General features: G+C 37.2%; 1 protein-coding gene across 1 annotated transcript in view; it reads right to left on the reverse strand.

The window, feature by feature from the left end:
- Nucleotides 1–19,610, reverse strand: part of DTHD1 (death domain containing 1) — a 69,804-nt gene that overhangs the window by 30,704 nt on the left and 19,490 nt on the right. The window contains 4 exon segments of the mRNA XM_021701637.2: nt 6,672–6,716; nt 6,719–6,811; nt 6,814–6,959; nt 9,629–9,793. Of these exon segments, the coding sequence (XP_021557312.2) occupies nt 6,672–6,716; nt 6,719–6,811; nt 6,814–6,959; nt 9,629–9,793 (449 nt within the window).

Here is a 19,610-nt window from a genome sequence, read left to right on the forward strand (position 1 = left end):
TTTTGCCAAAATTTAAGCAGCAATAGGCTGCGACTGCAGACTACTAAAAAGATTTCTTATCTGTAATTGGACCAGGTGCTCTCTGGCTTCTTCTCAATCTAATAATCTTTGATTTTCTTTTTCCATTCCGTTTTTCTTTAACAAAAAACTATTGGAAATACTCAGTTCTTTCTGTATTTAGAAAATTATTTTTACCTTTCAATAATTGTCTTTTTTATCTCTCCTAACTATTAATAGCATATGGGACCCTATCATGACCTCACAATAGGCATTCTAGATGTACGGTAGCCACTAGCAGTGTGTGGCTTGTAAAATTTAAGGTGAAATTAATTAAAATTAAATAAAATGAAAAATCAATTCCTCGGTCACTCCAGCCACAGTTCAAATATTCAATAGCAACCTATGTCTAGTAGCTACCTTATTTGGTAGTGCAGATGCAAAACATTTCCACCATCACAGAAATAGAGATGTTTTAGCAAAACTTCAAAATGGAAGACTTACTAGATTCATGTTACTGACATTTTTATTGAAACCTGATTAATTCTGCCAAATAAGGGTATATCTTCTCAACTGCTCATTGAAAACACCAGAGCTTTAGTGGAGATTACTTTTCACTCATGGGGGTTTTACCAGGACAATTTTATGTTGTCGTTGCAAAAGCAAAACAGACACTGCCATTTTCCCTAAGGCATGTCTGCATTACCCTTTGCAAAATTTAAATGTAAGCTATATTGTAACAGTTAAGATAGTATGTTTCAAACTTAAAGAGCTAGATCCAGGGCCGGCCCAACTATTTATCTACATTGTAATATTTATCCAGTCCTTTCAAATCTCTGAACTTCTTGGAAGCTTAACTTCCTTATCTTTAAAACAAGATAAATAAAACTTACCTCCTAGGATTGTTCTGGGAATAAAAAGAAATAATATGGATAAAATGATCGGCACAAGGGCCTAGCTCATAATAAATGCTCAGTAGGTGATAGTAATAATAGCAAATGATAAGAAAGAAGCAGGATCCTTCAACTGGTTTAAATTTGTATGATAAAAAACAACCCACTTAATATTTTTTTAACATCAACATGAAGCCTTTATATAGAAGTTGCAACTTCCTATTTCTAGAAGCCTGAACATTGACTACTCAGAGCTCTCTCTCATGGAAAACCTGCCCAATGAAATAAGAGTTCTGTGAGAAATGTAGATGACACCAATATTTTTCTCCCTGTTGAACTGCTAGATGTCATTTTGGTGAATCTCTAAAGCACAGTTAAATCTAGATTTGAATAACTCCAGGTTATGAAATGTGTTGGAGTATGTCTCTTCACATAAGTTTATATTTTAGAGGCAACTTGGCTACTTGAACAGAGCAATTCCTAGGACATCCTAGGAAAGGAATGAAAAGCCAGGGCTTGCCTTCTTAAAAGAGTTTCACTCTGGTAAAAAAAATAAATAAATAAATTTGGAGTCACTAAAATGTCACCTAGTAAATTAGCTAACTTAGAGTTTTTAGATCACTGGAGTAACACCTGGCAAAGTTCTACTCCATACTATTAGAGTTGTTACTTTGGTCCCAATAGAATACAACTTAATAAATCTCTCCTTCTATCCTTTGAAAGATACTCCCTGCCAGGTATTCAATTACTCATAAGGGATAATTTAGATGCAGGATATAAAGATTGAGGGTGAGGCAAAGCTACATTGGTTCAATTTAGATCTTCAGTTTATCTGCCTCCCATTGCGAGCTAATTTTTTTAAATAAAGATCTGTAATGTAAATCTCATGTTTATATATGAAATAAAGATGAAATTGTTGAGGATTTCCTAGTAATAAATAGCATTATCTTAGTATTATAAATAGAAAGTCTAGATTTTTTTTAAGTTGGAATTTCATTGCTGCCAAGATATAGCACTATATTTTGAATACCCCTTGAAAAAAAATTTAAAAAAATTTATAAAAAGGACAAGCAGCACAAGGAAATTTCACTATTCTACTTTTTTTTCCTCCCACATTGGCATAGTTAGAGAAGTAAAAGCAAAATTCATTTACTGCATTCCAAAATTATGAAATCAACCTTTAGTTGACATTTTGAGAACCTTTTTCTCTTCAACATATTACATAATATATTTCCTAGAAGACCTTGGAATAGTAGCTGTTCAATAAATATTTGCCATATGAAGAAATATAGAATTTACTTATATTTTATATTACTAGATACACCTTGTAGCAATATATTTTTTTCTCAATGAAGGGAACGAATATTTTTCAAAGATGACATAGAAAGTACAAATGTAGAAATATATGCTTTTGCTTAGAATATTCAGATGATGAGTAAGTGAAAGTCTAGCAAAATAGAGAACCAGAAGAATTTTGTAAGAACCACTGGCTCAGGGTTTTTCTGTATCCTAACACATCTCTACCACCTCTACCCATAAGCCACCACCATCCCATGCTTGGCTTATTATAATGGCTCATTAACTCATCTTCCCAATTCTTCTTTTGCCTCTGAGATTATAACTGTGTTGAGAATCTATTCTATCACTCAGATCATGTGACTCCTCTGTTAACAAAGTGGCTCCCCATTTCACTTGGAATAAAAGGCCAACTCCTTGCTATGACCTTCAAGGAATAGTCAGTACTCACCTCCTCTCCTACAACAGTCCTCTCACTTCTTCTCATCCACCCATTTCAGCCTCCTTGCTGTTCCTCAGACAGATCAGGCACACATATGCCTCTGTTGAGTAGCACTTGTAATCCCTCAGCCTGGGACAGACTCCCCTGAGATAGGATGATGGCTCCTTTCTCACCTTCTTCAAATCTCTGCTTAAATGTCACTTTCTCAAAAACGTCCTCCTCCATGAGTCTATTTAAAATGGCAACTCTGCCACTCCCTCTGAGACTCTTGATGTCTTTTCCCTGCTGTATTCATCTATAAGGCACTTCCCTCCCATCACACTGTACATTTTATTTACTTATTTGCTTCTCTGTCTCTCTCCAGTAGAAAAAATATACACAAGGGCAGGAAATTTTATTGAACGAATAAAAGGGGGCTCATTCTAACATCCTACACATGTTTCTGGGTAAGGCACTTCTCTGGGCCAAAGGGCATTCAGGGCAACTTTGACACACACAGACGTCTTTAGGAATTACTAGATTTGATGGGTCATGCTAAAGTGTCATTATATCAAATTTTATCTGCCCATTTCCTGGCACTTTCTGGATTTTGTGAGCACTGGGGGTTTAGATGACATGTGATAGGAAGTCTAAGTGATGAATTAACAGTTCTAACCCGGAGAATGAAAGTATATATTCAGAAGGATGCCAAAGGCTAATATAAAAAACCCAGGGGAGCACCTATCTTATTTTCTCTTAGAAGGAGAAATAAAGTACATGGCCCATGATCTCACTCAAAAGAATCATCTCTATTCTATATAAATACATATAAAAATTTTGACATTTCTCAAAAAACAGTCATCTAAATCCATTAAAGTTTTAAATACTTTTAATTGCATAATTCTATAATGTTAAGTTCTTTCCCAAGTTTTTGTCTTCCATTCTTCCAACAAATACTACTTCTAACTGTCAGGCACTGTACTAGGTGCTGGGGATTGAATGGTGCCCACCAATAGGACAGGACCTGCTCTCAAGGGACTGTAGTCAGATATTGATCTGGATATTGATCAAACAATTAAATGAATAAAAAAAGATTGTCTCTACAGCCATGTACACAAAAGAGAAGTACATAAAGATCTGAAAAAGTAAGATAAGAACTGACATAATCAGGAAAGATGGGAACACTCTTCTAAACATGATCATTGAGGTGAGGTACAAAAGTACAGTAGGAGGTAACTGGAAGTGGGTGGGGTGGATGGGTGGGGAGGAGAATCCTCTAAGCAGACATTATCTGAATTGTATGTCTTTGAGATTCAGAGAAACTATCACAGGCTCTAATGAAAGGATGAGGTGTCAGTGCTTTCCTGGGAATCTTGTTCCTCTTAGATGGCGAAAAATCCATTGAGGCCCCAGATCTGAGCACAGGTCTCTAGGAAAGGCAAAGCAGACGCAATCTGGCATCCTGTCTGATTCATTTCCCTCGCGTAAAGATGAGTTCTTCTCCATTCCCTACATGGAGAAATTGCTCATGTGCTGGCCTCCTTGAGCACTCTTATTTTAGCTTATGTTCCCCCTCCCAATTACGGGCAATAATACACTCAGTACCATTGCTTATAAGAAGCACAGTAACTCACTCCTGTTTAGGGCACTAGGTAAACACAGCTGTTGTCCCCAGTGTTACAGGAAAATCACTGGCATCATTAGTTTGGGTGGGACACTTCCAGTATTTGACCATCTCTTCTTAGAGAGATTGTCCGAGGGTGGAACTGTGGTTTCTGCTTTGGAAGCCAAGTAGAAAGGGATCTCTTCTACCTTCCTTCCTCCCCCTCCTCACCCTTCCCTTTTCCTTTTTCTGATACCCTTGTCACTCACTCACTAAGTCCTGCTGGCTGACTCAGTTGGCTGGGACACTGAATGTGGAAGTGGAAAAGGCAGTTCACGTTGGGAAGCTTTGGGCCTCATCTCTGAGATGCCAGGAAAAGGGCAGCCTCAGCTTCAAGCTGCATCATTTTTGTGACAAGAAAGAGCCAATGGTGCTTGGCTTAATTTCCAGAACCAAAGAGAAAATAGGCATCATTAAAAATCAATGAGATTGGGGCGCCTGGGTGGCTCAGTCGTTAAGCGTCTGTCTGCCTTCGGCTCAGGTCATGATCCCTGGGTCCTGGGATCGAGCCCTGCATCGGGCTCCCTGCTCAGCTGGGAGCCTGCTTCTCCCTCTCCCACTCCCCCTGCTTGTATTCCTGCTCTCACTTCATCTCTCTCTGTCAAATAAATAAATCTTTAAAAAAAAATCAATGAGATCTGTATCAGTTTATAAGTGAACTGAAAATATTACTTCAGGTCAAGTCTATCACAAGATTCCTGGGCCAGAAATCCCCATAAAACCCATGCCTGACTTCTTCCCTACCCCTGGCTTTTGCATGCATACCTGTTAGATTCTATTCCACAACAAGGAAAGAAGTTACAGAGGGGAAGTGGTTGAATTAGTAAAAAAGAAATCGCTGGAATGGCAACTTCTCCAAAAATCTTTTTAATCTCTTCTCTCATACAGCTGTATTCTCTCTGTGTTCTCCTTTTTCTTCCTTTTCTTATTCCCTTCATCTTCTTTTACCCCCTTTTCTTATCTATTCCCTCACTTCTCCCCCCTTATCCTGCAACCTCTCATATTCATTCGTGCTGTTTTTCTTAGTATTGTCATATATTCACCCATTTACTGCATACCTATTGAAAGCTCTTGATGTACCAGGTTCTCGATGTACCAGGCTCAGGGGTACACAGCAAGAAAGACATAGTTGTCAACCTTATGAAATTTACATTCCAGTGAAGAACATAAGTATATGAATGAAAAGTAAATAAACAAATAAATAAAATAATTTCAAATTGTGGTAAGATTTATAATGGAAGCAAAAAAGCACCAGATAAATATGAGGATGAGAGGTAAACAGGGTATGTCATCTAGATCAGAGAGAGGTTCTTAACCACTTTTGTGCCATGGACCCTTTGGAGTTTGGTAAAACCTATTGATTGCTTCTCAGAATAGTCTTTTAAAATATAGGGGCACCTGGGCGGCTCAGTCTTTGAGCATTCGCCTTCGGCTCAGTTCATGATCCCAGCGTCCTGGGTTCGAGCCCAACATTGGGCTCTCTGCTCAATGGGAAGCCTGCTTCTCCCTCTCCAGCTCCCCTTGCTTGTGTTCCCTCTCTTGACATCTCTCTCTGTCAAATAAATAATAAAATCTTTTTAAAAAATAGATATATAGGGGCGCCTGGGTGGTTCAGTCGTTAAGCGTCTGCCTTCTGCTCAGATCATGATCCCAGGGTCCTGGGATCGAGCCCCGCATCAGGCTCCCTGCTCTGCAGGAAACCTGCTTCTCCCTCTTCTACTCCCCCTGCTCGTGTTCCCTCTCTCACTGTGTCTCTCTCTGTCAAATAAATAAATAAAATCTTTAAAAATAAATAAATAAAATAAAAAAATAAAATAAAAATAGATATATATATAAAATAAAATAAGTGAAAGTATAAGTAAGATAATTATATTGGAATATAGTTCTATCCACACATCTCTTGGGAGTCCACTGATCCCAGGTTAGATTCTTCATAAGACATCAGAATGAGTTTAGTTATTATTTTAAGTAAAATAAGAGATAATTGTAAGGTTTTAATGATGGGGTAATAAAGTATGATTTATATTTTTAAAAGATCACTATTGTTCCTGTGTGGAATTAGATTTCACGTGGCTAATAGTAGAAGCAGAGGAGTATTTAGGAAGCAACTGCACTGGTATGTGAGAGCGATGATTCTAGCTTGGACTCAGAGAGTAATCACGGAGAAGACTATTTCTAGAAGAATGTCACTTAGAGTCTGCCTGTAAGGGATCATGCACCCCTCATAAGAAAAGAAAGAGACTGGAAAGGAAGAAACAAATAAGTGTTTTCCTCTTCCCACTTTTTAAAAGCCTCCTCTCAGTTTTCTGGAAGCGTCCTTAGTCATACAAGTTTCACGAACTGTTTCTGAAGTTTGCGGCCGTTAGCCCATAGAGCGTACAACAAGTGTCTTTATACTTACTTGAAGCAAAGTTATTTCCAGTAAATCTTAAAAGAAGTTGGTCTCTTCTTTTACTTGGAAGGAGCGCGATGGCTCCTGGGGACCACCGAACGTTTCTGAGCGCAGGTTCCGAAGCACCTGGTTTAAATCTTTGGACGGCCCATGAGAATAATGACTCTCCGGGGATTGTCTTTCTGGTGGCAAAGAATGGCACAGGCAATGCCGCTGAGCATGGCTTCCTCCAGAGCTTTCATGAAAGAGACCAAATGGCTGTTTTCCACACTGGAAGAAAGATGAAGCACAATAAACCTGCATGGGAGCAGAGAGGCATGACATTAAGGGCCACCCGTCATCTCAAAGATAGCACTGATAACAAGCAACACCCAAGGAGAGAGCCGTTCTCATCCAAGCATTCTTCAAAATCAAGCATGCTGATAACCAAATAGTTAGATTCATGAGTGACGTTAATGAAACTCTTGGCAGTCAGGAAACCTTTCAAACCAAACGAAGTTCTAAACAGATGTTCATGGACGAAGCCATCATCCAGGCTCAGATCAGCTCTAAATATGGCAGCATATTTTTTTATATGTATTTTTTATTATTATGTTTTTTTTTACATTTGAAATTTTATTCTAATTTTTTTTTTAATTTTTTATTGTTATGTTAATCCCCATACATTACATCATTAGTTTTTGATGTAGTGTTCCATGATTCATTATTTGCATATAACACCCAGTGCTCCATGCAGTATGTGCCCTCTTTAATACCCATCACCCGGCTAACCCATCCCCCCACCCCCCTCCCCTCTAGAACCCTCAGTTTGTTTCTCAGAGTCCATAGTCTCTCATGGTTCGTCTCCCTCTCTGATTTCCCCCCTTTCATTCTTCCCCTCCTGCTATCTTCTTCTTCTTTTTTTTTTAACACATAATTTATTATTTGTTTCAGAGGTACAGATCTGTGATTCAACAGTCTTGCACAATTACAGCACTCCCCATAGCACCTACCCTCCCCAATGTCTATCACCCAGCCACCCCATCCTTCCCACCCCCCACCATTCCAGCAACCCTCAGTTTGTTTTCTGAGATTAAGAATTCCTCATATCAGTGAGGTCATATGATACATGTCTTTCTCTGATTGACTTGTTTCGCTCAGCATAACACTCTCCAGTTCCATCCACGTCATTGCAAATGGCAAGATTTCATTCCTTTTGATGGCTGCATAGTATTCCATTGTATATATACACCACATCTTCTTTATCCATTCATCTGTCGATGGACATCTTGGCTCTTTCCATAGTTTGGCTATTGTGGACATTGCTGCTATAAACATTGGGTTGCACGTACCCCTTCGGATCCCTACATTTGTATCTTTGGGGTAAATACCCAGTAGTGCAATTGCTGGGTTGTAGGGTAGGTCTATTTTCAACTTTTTGAGGAACCTCCATACTGTTTTCCAGAGTGGCTGCACCAGCTTGCATTCCCACCAACAGTGTAGGAGGGTTCCCCTTTATCCTCATCTCCGCCAACATCTTTTAAATTATATTTTAACTAGCATTACCAAAGAGTATGACTTCAAACTATGCAAAGAGAAAGATAATCAAGATCATCCATTTACTACCAGTGGGACAAAGAATACATGTCATAATTAAGTGGGAGTTAAAATTTTTCTCTCTCACTGTGTGGTAAAGATTGTTGTGAATGGACCTTGTTATGAGTTGAATTTTGTCCCCTCTACTCAAATTCCTGTGTTGCAGGCCTAACCCCCAGTACCTTAGAATGTGACCTTATTTGGAGATAGGGTCTTGACAGAGGTAATCACGTTAATGTGGTCATTAGGTCCAACATAACTGGTGTCATAAAAAGGGGAAATCTGGACATAGAAATATGCACACACACGGAATGCCATGTGAACATGAAAATGGCCATCTATAAGCCAAAGAAGGAGGCCTGGAACGGATCCTTCCTTCACAGTCTTCAGAAGGAATGAAACTTGCAAACACCTTGATCTTGGACTTCTAGCCTCCAGAATTATGAGACAATACATTTCTGTTGTTAAAGCCACCTAGTTTGTGGGACTTTATTATGGCAGCCTGGCAGACTAATACACACATCTTTCTCTGGGCTGGATCGCTACCCACCCCCACATTTCCCCCAACTCTTCTCCAAAGAATTGCCCTACAGGAGCCCCCTCAACCAGAGCATCCCTGCACCCATGGACAGGGACTGACTGATGCAGGGGTGTAAAGCCAGCCTTCTTGGTCTTCATGCTCCAGAGCTTCCCTCAGGTATCAGGCTGAGATAAAACTTCTACTGAAACCAGAGGTTTTCCGATCTTATTCCCTTGCCCTACTTGTTTCTTTTCATTCCCTTATAGGATTCACCTAAGTGTTCTCCCTCAATAAATCAATAGATTCTCATCTTAGACTCTGTTTCTGACCCAAGACAATTGTAGATGTAAGATCTTCCATTTTAAAATAAAAGCTATTTTTAGCCATAGGATTGTCTTCTCTTTATGAATATCTGCTCCTGATGAGCCTTAAAACTGTCTAAAACTCTTTTCATTACGAACTGTCTAGAAAACATGGAAATGAGAAAGTAAAATGAGGACACAGAAATAATGAATTCAGTTACATATACATAGTTATGAGATGAGCATAGTATGAACAGTAAATTACTGTCTTTATGGAATTTCCTAAATAAAGGTGCTATTTTAAAACTATTTGGGAGTTAAAAGAAAACTTAAACAATACATCTAAGTTATGAGTGGTTTCCGAATGCACTTATTAAACTCTCATGAATGAAATTATAGATAGCATATTCATATCAATTCCGGTTTACATTTTAAGCACACCCTGAAGAACTATTGATACTCTTATTTGAGGAATAAAAATTTAATCCTATAATTCCATTTCTATAAACATCAATTGTAAATCATCAAGACATAATATTGTCAACTTTTATTGTTTACTATTGTATTACCTCTCTAAATGTTCACACAACTCAAATGATATCAAGCCACTCTGCATGTTTCTCACGACCACATCATCCAGCCCAAACCAACCACTGTCTTGGCTTCTGAATCCCAGTAATTTCAAAGATTCACAGGCATTCGTCCCAGGTTTTCTTATGGAAGCGCTTTTTGTCCTATATAATGGTAGCAGAAGAGAGACTGGTAAAATTTGTGTGGCACAAATCTTACTTAATGCATTCATTCTTTCATTAAGTGAGTAATCCAATAACAATACATTAAGTATATTCCATGTGCCAGGAATTATGCCATGCACCAGGAATACAAAGATAAGAAATATATAGCCCTTGCTCTGCAGAAGCTCATGGTATTACAGTGTTACCCAAACACAGGACAAGGTGATCAGTGTGGTAATTAAGGGAATGTGCAGGATGGTTTAGCAGCAGAAGGAAGGTGCTCAGGGAAGCTTGCAGAGTGAAAATGTTAATATTTGTGATGAGCTTCGGAGAATGAGAAGCATTTCATTACTGGCAAAAGAGTTAAGGGAAAACCCCAAAACATTAATAAACTCGCTGGTGTGAATCCAGATGCTTCAGAAGAGCCAAGAGTAGTGGAGGAGGCTGATAGGTAAGACCACAGACTCAGGAGCAAGACTACTTTGAAATACTGGGTGAATCTGCATCTTATTAACTGCATAACCACGGGAAGGTATTTGATATCTCTGTATCATCATTTTCTTATTTATAGTATGAGAGTAATAACAGTATCTACATCACAGAGCAGAATTCATATTTGTAAAGCACTTATAATTATAGTAAGCATTAATGGCATTAATATTCTCATCCTACTTCCTACAGATATAGCCAGTTAGCTTTCTTGCACAGTTCTCCTTCCTTTTAAACCTGCTCCACACAAATGCTCCAAAAGGGGCAGTTGTATGTACCATGTGCTATCTTCCACCAGCCAGAGCTGAATTGACTCATAGTAGACCAGTTTTCAGCACCCTACAAATTTTATCCTTTTTCTTTAGAATTTGTCTAAGAGGTTCAGAGATTATAATTTGTCACTGTTGTCCTAAAGCCGCAGTGCCCTGGGTTATGAAAATAATAAGCACAGATATTAGTAAGAAAGGAAAAATAGAGGAGATGCTAAAAGAGAAAAGGAGAAAAATCACAATGAAAGAATTCATGTAGTCCTAGAGATGGAATGAATAGTCTTACAATAAACTTCTCTTTTCCTGAATTCCCTTAAATGGAGATCTGTTCCTCACAAAGGAAGAAAAGTCCTTGATACTGAACATCTTGGGGGGAAAAAAAATGGTCTAATAATGCTACTACTCACAAGGGTTTCAGAACCATTTTAGCTAGCTACTAAGAACGAAGACCAAGTGTGAATCCCACATCTTTATTTGTGAATAGAATTAGTTATGGCGGGGCACCTGTGTGGGCTCAGTTGGTTAAGTGCTTGTCTTTGGCTCAGGTCATGATCCTGGAGCTCTGGGATCGAGCCCCGCATTGGGCTCCCTGCTCAGAGGGGAGTCTGCTTCTCACCTCTGCCCCTCACCCTGCTCTTGTGCTCTCTCTAACTCTCTCTCTCACAAATAAATAAATAAAATATATATTTTTAAAGATTTTATTTATTTATTCATGAGAGACAGAGAGAGAGAGAGAGAGAGAGAGGCAGAGGGAGAAGCAGGCTCCCAAGGAGCAGGGAGCCTGATGTGGGACTTGATCCCAGGACCCTGGGATCATGACCTGAGCCGAAGGCAGACGCTTAACCATCTGAGCCACCCAGGCGCCCCATAAATAAAATCTTAAAAAAAAAATTAGTTATGGCTTTAAAACCACCTTAATGTTTACAGGTTGAGCTGTCCTACAACCCATAAATTAGGAACTAAGCCAGATTTAAATGTCCACTCTGAAAACTTTAGACTCTACTGATTCCTTCAGGGAATCAACCAATTTAAAATAAGGAGGATGGGGAAGAAATAGCATTTAGTTTTGGGGTTTTGTTTTAAAACCGCAAATAGAGTAAATTTTGTAATCCTTCAAAGTTAATAATTTATTAACACAGGAAGATATACTAAAACTGAATCCAAAACTTTGATCGTTTACTAGAAACTTACTTAATTCAATGTATTATTGATTTCTTTTTCTGATGACAATTCTTTTTTTTCTACCAATAGCTTAAATTTTTGTGGGGACTGCAGGTTCTCAGCTGTAGTGGAAATGACCCTCCTCCCAGGTCCAGGTGGGTGTAAAACCTGAGCCAAATAGTGCATTTGGCATTCATTAATACAATTTGCCAAAAAATTCAATTTTTCCCCATCCTGAGCACATGATAGGATTGCACCCCCTTTTTAAATTTTTTTTAATTTAAATTCAATTAATTAACATATAATGTATTATTTGTTTCAGAGATACAGGTCTGTGATTCATCAGTCTTACATAGTACCCAGTGCTCATTACAACATATACCCTCCCCAATGTCCATCACCCCATTACCCCACCACCCCCAACGCTCCAGCAACCCTCAGTTTGGGTAAGATTAAGTAAGATCAGGAGTGTCTTACGATTTGTCTCCCTCTCTGATTTCGTCTTGTTTCATTTTTTCCTTTCTTCCCCTATGATCCTTTGCCTTGTTTCTTAAATTCCACATATCAGTGAGGTCATATGATAATTGTCTTTCTCTGATTGACTTATTTTGCTTAGCATAATACCCTCTAGTTCCATCCACGTCGTTGCAAATGGCAAAATTTCATTTTTTTGATGGCTGCATAATATTCCATTGCGTGCGTGCGTGTGTGTGTGTGTGTGTGTGTGTGTGTATACACATCACATCTTCTTTATCCATTCATCTGTAAATGGACATCTGGGCTCTTTCCATAGTTTGGCTATTGTGGACATTGCTGCTATAAACATTGGGGTGCAGGTGCCCCTTTGGATCACTACATTTGTATGCTAGGGGTAAATACCTAGTAGTGCAATTGCTGGGTCTTAGGGTAGCTCTATTTTAAACTTTTTGAGGAACCTCCATACCATTTTCCAGAGTGGATTGTACTTCCTGTCCCCCCTATGGTTGAGGGGGGGCCATATGACTAGCTCTGGTTAATGAATGGTGAATGTCACTTGGAGACCAAGCATTTAATTGCTCATGCAGATCTACCAAAACTTTTTCTTCTGCTACCATGACAGCAGCCAGAAAGTGGTTGCGTTTCAGCCTGAGTCCTGGAGTAAGGATAACCAAGAAGCAGCCTGCCTTTGATGGCAACACAGCATGTGTGAGATATAAAGATTGTCATCAGTCCTCGGGAATTCAGGTTTTTGTTAACATGCCATAACCTAGCCTAGCCCACCCTGTATAGTGCATCATCTTTCTGATCCCAGTGATCTGTTCAGTGATGGGTTTGTAACTGATTTAGGGTGAGAATAACTCTCAGGGCCTTTATGCATATCCATGGGACAGCTTCCCCTTTTCCACTGAACTTGGAGTTATCAAGATGTAGCTATCTTGCCAGCATGAAGGACAAGCCTGTCAGAGAATGGAATTGGCACAGAGGAAGGCAGAAAGAGAAGGGAGAGACTAAGTTCTTTCTGGTTTAAGAGGAATGTAAAGATAAATATATCCCCAGACTTTATTTACATGAACCAAATAATTCCTTTCTCCTTAAAATTTCGAGTTTGCTTTTCTGACACTTAAAATAAAAAAAATCCTTAATGATATAAAGATCAAAATTAGATTCCATTTTTTCCAGCTTTATTGAGATGTAATTGACATATTGTATAAGTTTAAGGTGTACAATGTGATGATTTAATACATGTATATGTTGTAAAATGATTATTATAGTAAAGTTAGTTAACACATCCATCACCTCAAATTTAGACTTTAATATGATAATAGATATACCTCATCTTGAAACTAAATGATTTGGCAGCATCCTTATTTATCTCAGCTGTTCTTAACAACTCTGCAAATAAACTCTTCCTTCTATATATGCTATTAGCAAACTTTCACATCTAGTATTGCCTAGCAATACTATTGAATAGCACTTGATCACACTCCACAGGACATTCTAATGTATTAGGAGTTCCATAAAACATAATCAACCTTTATTAAATCAATTATTTTATTCAAGAATAATTGACCTTGCTATTTCTTGAGTTGAAGACTTTTTCCATATCAAAATTCCAGGCATTAAGGGGATTAATTGGCCCATTTAGGTTCAAGTGTTCAATTATAATTAACAGGGACATTGAGAAACATGAAAAATCCCTTTACATCCACATGGATATACAGAACAATTTCCAGAATTTGTGACACAATTCCCAAAAAATAAAGTGGCTGGGTAGACAAAGCAACAGATGTCCACTCCAGACTGCCTTTCTGAGGTCTAACAGTGCCCCGACATATTTTTCCTAGATAAATGCCTTAATGCCACACAATTAAGAGAAACTCAGAAGATTTTTCCCAAGATAAAAAAAGATCTGTTCGAAGGTTCCACAAGTAGAAATAGACATTGCTGGGAACTTTTCAAGGATAGTTTCTTTTTTTTAATCTTTTTTTTTCTATAGCAGTTTTGGGCTTACAGCAAAATTGAGAGGAAGGTACAGAGATTCCCTATTTAGTGCCTACCCCCCACATATGCATAGTCTCTTACATTACCAATATTCCCCATCAAAGTGGTACCTTTGTTACAACTGGTGGACCTACCTACATTGATACATCATAATCACCCAAAATCCATAGTCTACATTAGGGTTCACTCTTTGTGTTGTACATTCTATAGGTTCGAACAAACATAAAATGACATGTATGCATCATCATAGTATCGTGCCGAGCATCTTCACCACCCTAAGAATCCTCTGTATTCCGCCTATTTGTCCCTCCTTCACTCCAACCTCTGGCAACCACTGATCTTTTTACTGTCTCCATAGTTTTGCCTTTTCCAAAATGTCCTACAGTATGTATCATATGGTATGTAGCTTTTTCACATTGGCTTCTTTCACTTAGTAATATGCATTTAAGGTGACTCCATGTCTTCTTTGGCTTGATAGCTCATTTCTTTTTGGCACTGAGTAATTTTCTATTGTATGGATGTTATCTATCCATTCACCCACTGAAGGACATCTTGGTTACTGCCAAGTTTTGACAATTATGAATAAATTTTCTGTAATATCTATATGCAGGTGTTTGTATTGACATGTTTTCAACTCCTTTGGATAAATACCAAGAAGTGCTTAAGATAAGAGTATGGTTAGTTTTGTAGGAAACCACAGTTTTTCAATGTAGCTGTACCATTTTGTATTCCCGCCAGCAATGAATAAGAATTCCTGCTGCTTCACATCCTCACCAATATTTAAGGTTGTCAGTGTTCTGGATTTTGGCCATCCTAATAGATATGTATTGATGTGTCATTTTTGTTTTAATTAGCATCTCAGTGATGACATAATGTGGAGCATCTTTTCAGATTCTAATTTGCCAACTATATATCTTCTTTGTGAGGTATCTGTTAAGGTCTTGGGACCATTTTTTAATTAGGTTTTTTGTTTCTTATTGTTAAGTTTTAAGAGTTCCTTGTATATTTTGGAAAATAGTCCTTTATTAGATGTATCTTTTGAAAATATTTTCTCCCAGTCTGTGGCTCATCTTATTTTCTCAATATTGTCTTTCCCAGAGACAATTTTTAATTTTATGAAGTCCAGCATATCAGTTATTTCTATCATGGATTGTGCCTTTGATGTTGTATCTAAAAGTCATCACCATGCCCAAGGTCATCTAGGTTTTCACTTATGTTATCTTCTAGGAGTTTTATAGTTTTGCATTTTACATTTATGTCTATAATCCATTTGGGGTTAATTTTTGTGAAGAGTATAAAGTCTGTGTTTAGATTCATTTTTTTGCATGTGGACATCTACTTGTTCCGGCACTTGTTTTCTTCAGAAGACTGTCTTTACTCCTTTGTCATTGCCTTTTCTCCTTTGTCAAAGATAAGTTGACTATATATATATATATATTTCTGGGCTCTCTTTTCTGTTCTACTGATCTATTTGCCTATTCTTTCACCAATATCATACTGTGTTGAGTACTATAACTTTATAGTAAGTCTCGAAGTCGGGTAGTGCCCCTCTTCCGTCTCTTTTCTTCTCCTGTGTTGGCTATTCTGAGGGATCAGCTCTTTTTGGTTTCTTAAGTTAATGGTAGTTTTACCAACTTGTCTATTTTATTCTTACATAATATGACACATCTATTTCACAAATATTCTTATATATGACTCACATGTTACATTTTAACAAGATCATCTTAAAACCAATAGCATTATGCAGAAATGGCATTCTCCATGAGCAAAATTGTTTTCCCATCTAACTCTCTAAAATATTTCTTATATAATATGGAATAAGTTTTTATTTAATAAATTAATTTCACCTTTCATTACTGTCAAGAAATCTTTTCTGGTTCATAATTAAATGACACTCATCTTTTCCCAGAAATCATTCAGACATAAAAGAATGTGATGTAATAAAGACCTTTAATTCTTATTATTTAGACTATGTTTTGGCCTCAACTAGTTTTTATCTTTTTTATTTTATGAGGCATGGAGTGCTTCATTGTGTTCCTATTTCCATAGAAAATGTTCACCTATTTTCACCCTTTGATGAAAGAAGGTTAAATAAACAGCTGGTATAGGATCCCATTTTATTGTTTTATGCTCCACTGGATAGAGGAAATGCATCTACCATATCAAGCATTAATAACAACAGAGCATATTATGAAATACTAATTTAGCATTGTTAAAAAGTATTGAAGGATTACTAATACTATTTACATTTCCACAAATGCATTCATTAATTTATTTAATTCATGTAACGTTTTTTGAGCACCTACTCTGTTGTACTTGTGCTTAGTGATGCTAAATGGAAAAGAGAATTTAATAATACTATAGTATGATATAGGATGTGTACAAAGAATGGGACTGACACAGAAAAAAATCAATCCCTCCTGGATATCTTAGAATGTCTTGACAGATAAGGAAAGAGTTGAGCTACCACTTATAGAATAAACCAGTGTCCTTCACCTAAACATGATAAAAAAAAGGATTTTCTAGCAGACAGAGCATATACTAGGGCAAAGAAACAGAGAAGAAAAAAGATATCGGTACTTTGGTTAACTGAATTGATGACAAATGGCCATCTTCCCACTATATAGAAATGCTGGACAAAAATCTCTCTCTCACACAGACACACAGAGAGTAAGGTGGAGGAACTCAAAAGCCAGAAAGAAAATCCCTTAGGTCTGGAAATTAACAAAATCTCAAAAAGCTAGGGGCGCCTCCGTGGCTCAGTAGGTTAAGCGGCTGCCTTTGGCTCAGGTCAGGATCTCCAGGTCCTGGGTTGGAGCCCCGAGGACTCCCTGCTCAGCAGGGAGTCTGCTTCTCCCTTTTCCTTCCTCACCAGCTCGTGCTTATTCACACGTTCTCTCTCTCTCTCAAATAAATAAAATCTTTTTAAAAAATCTCAAAAAGCTAGAATTCTCTTCTCTCCCTAGGGAACATGAGCAACTGATTCTATGGATACTCCCACCCTCATCAGTCTCCTCCAAACACACACCCTGCCCCACCAACCATGCATACACACCAGGTGTGTGGGGGCTGGAGCTTACGATATTATCAGACACATTAGATACAGCCTCTAGCTATTAGCTGGAACTAACTCAGACATAAAACTGGAATCCCGAAAGGGCAGCGTTGGCCATGAAATGAGAAACAACAAAACAACCAAACTCTCTTGGAACATTGGCTCAAGAAATCAACAAACACGCAAAGCAGCTCTGGGCAGGAGGGAAAGGGAGAAGAAAAGTTGATCTGACTAAAAATCATACTCAGTACTTGGAAATGAATTTCTAAGGATGGAACCAGCATTATAGACAATGTACTAGATTACACCATGCTAATAGATAATAGTAAACATCATGTTAATAGGTAGGTGATAGAATAATCTGAATGAAACCATAAAATGAGTATGTTTATAATGATTAAAGGGATAATGAATTCGAAAGCTTAATGAAATACAGAGCATCTTGGAAAAAAAAGATTTTTAAAATATAGCAATAGCCTTTTAGAAATGAGAATTACAATGAGAGAAATAAATATTTGAAACAACTGATTTAAAAATGGTAAAATATTTTAAAAATGGTAAAATATATGACAAATCTAAGGAAATCACCTCAAATATAGCATAGAAGGTATTAAAGATTTATGTAAGATGAACAATAGTATAGATTATGTTTAACCCATTTATATCTATTTAATGTAACTGCTTATTTTATTTATGTCATCTTTTCTCTTTAACATCACCATGCTGTTTTCTTGTGGGTTTTTTTGTTGTTGTTGTTATCCTTTGCCATATAAACTTTTCCTTTCTGCTTTTTGCTTTTATGAATGAGACTGAGGGGAGACTGATGTTATTCCTTTTTACTTAATCTGTTTCTGCTGAATGGATTGTTATAGAATTATGTTTTATTTAAATGTACATTTCCATTTTCCATGTCATGCCTATGTAGGCATTAGTTTTTTTTGTTTTTTTTTTTCCGTAATTGTGTCTAGTAATCAATCAGCACTTTCTAAGTCAAGGCTTTAATCAACATCAGGAAATTAAATTCAACTATGCCTTTGATTATTGCTTCTTTTATGGTTGTTTTGGTTGCTCCTTTGATGGTACCATAATTATTAGGTGACATCATTTCAAATGATTCCTTATCATACCTATGTCCCTTTTCATCTCTGCTTGTTATCTTTGTATCTCATCCTGTTGTCCTCATCTCTTTCTGGTCTATCTATTCTGATGGCTTTCTGCCTCTCAGAAGTTTTGCTTACTGGATGCTACTAAACTTCCAAAATAGATTTCCGTAATACTCTCCAGGGAACTGTGATTCTCATTATTCAAGTTACTGTGAAACGTCAGGGCGATGTTCTCCTTCTTTATTTCTATAGTTTGTTTTTTGGTGGTTTTGTTTTGTTTTTGAAATCTTTTTAATTGGTATTAAGTTTTTTTTTTTTCCTTAAGAAACCATGTAGGACTTTTTTCCTTAATCTTGAATGAATATTCATCCACCTACATCCGGTTTGGTAGCCACTTGAATCTCTTTCTTAGATCTGGAGAACAGATCCATGTGCATAATTTAGAAATCAATTTTCAGTGTCTAATCATTTTTACTGAGTATCATTTATCTGGATTACCATGTGTAATCTTCTCCTACTTGGGATAACTGGATTTTAAATGTTTTGAATCAATTAAGTGTATGAAAATGTGCCACCCTCAGCATGATTTCTACTAGGGCTCTTATTGTCTCTCTTCTTATCCCTATACTTAAGGGAATTTCATTTTTGACAATGAAAAATGCTGTCTTTTCTCTCTGCATTCCACTCTGTCATTTCTGAGGGGTATGGAATTAGAGCAAAAGAGGGGCAAAGGAACACTGATGTAATCAGTTCCAAAAATGAAATCTGTGTATTACAGAGATAAATTTATATTTCTCAGACTATGGGACTTGACAGTCAGGAACAGACAAGTTATTTTTCTATCATCTTTCTTGCAAATGGAGCTGCTTTGTTTTATGATGGAAAGTACATATCAGTCACAAATTATTTTTATTAATCTTTTTCCGTCCGTCCTCTAAATACAGTAGAAATACTTACCAGATTCTAGCAACAGGTTACTGGTAAAAATCCATTTTAAGGATTAAGTTCTTGTCTTTAAAAAAATATATATGTATTTCAGGGAATATCTAAAAGAGAATGTCTTAATCTATTATACTGGTACTTTTTAAACTGGAAGCTCCAGGATATTTCTGGTTTTAAATCTTACTTTACCATGATACACAGGAATGTGGATAAACTAAACTACCACTAATATATATATATATATATCTCCCAAGTAGCAAAATAACTGGATCACATATGTATTTTTATGTTCTCTCTCACTTATCTAACACGAGGGA

Source organism: Neomonachus schauinslandi, chromosome 2, assembly GCF_002201575.2.
Source record: "Neomonachus schauinslandi chromosome 2, ASM220157v2, whole genome shotgun sequence".
In the NCBI taxonomy this organism is placed as follows: Eukaryota; Metazoa; Chordata; class Mammalia; order Carnivora; family Phocidae; genus Neomonachus; species Neomonachus schauinslandi.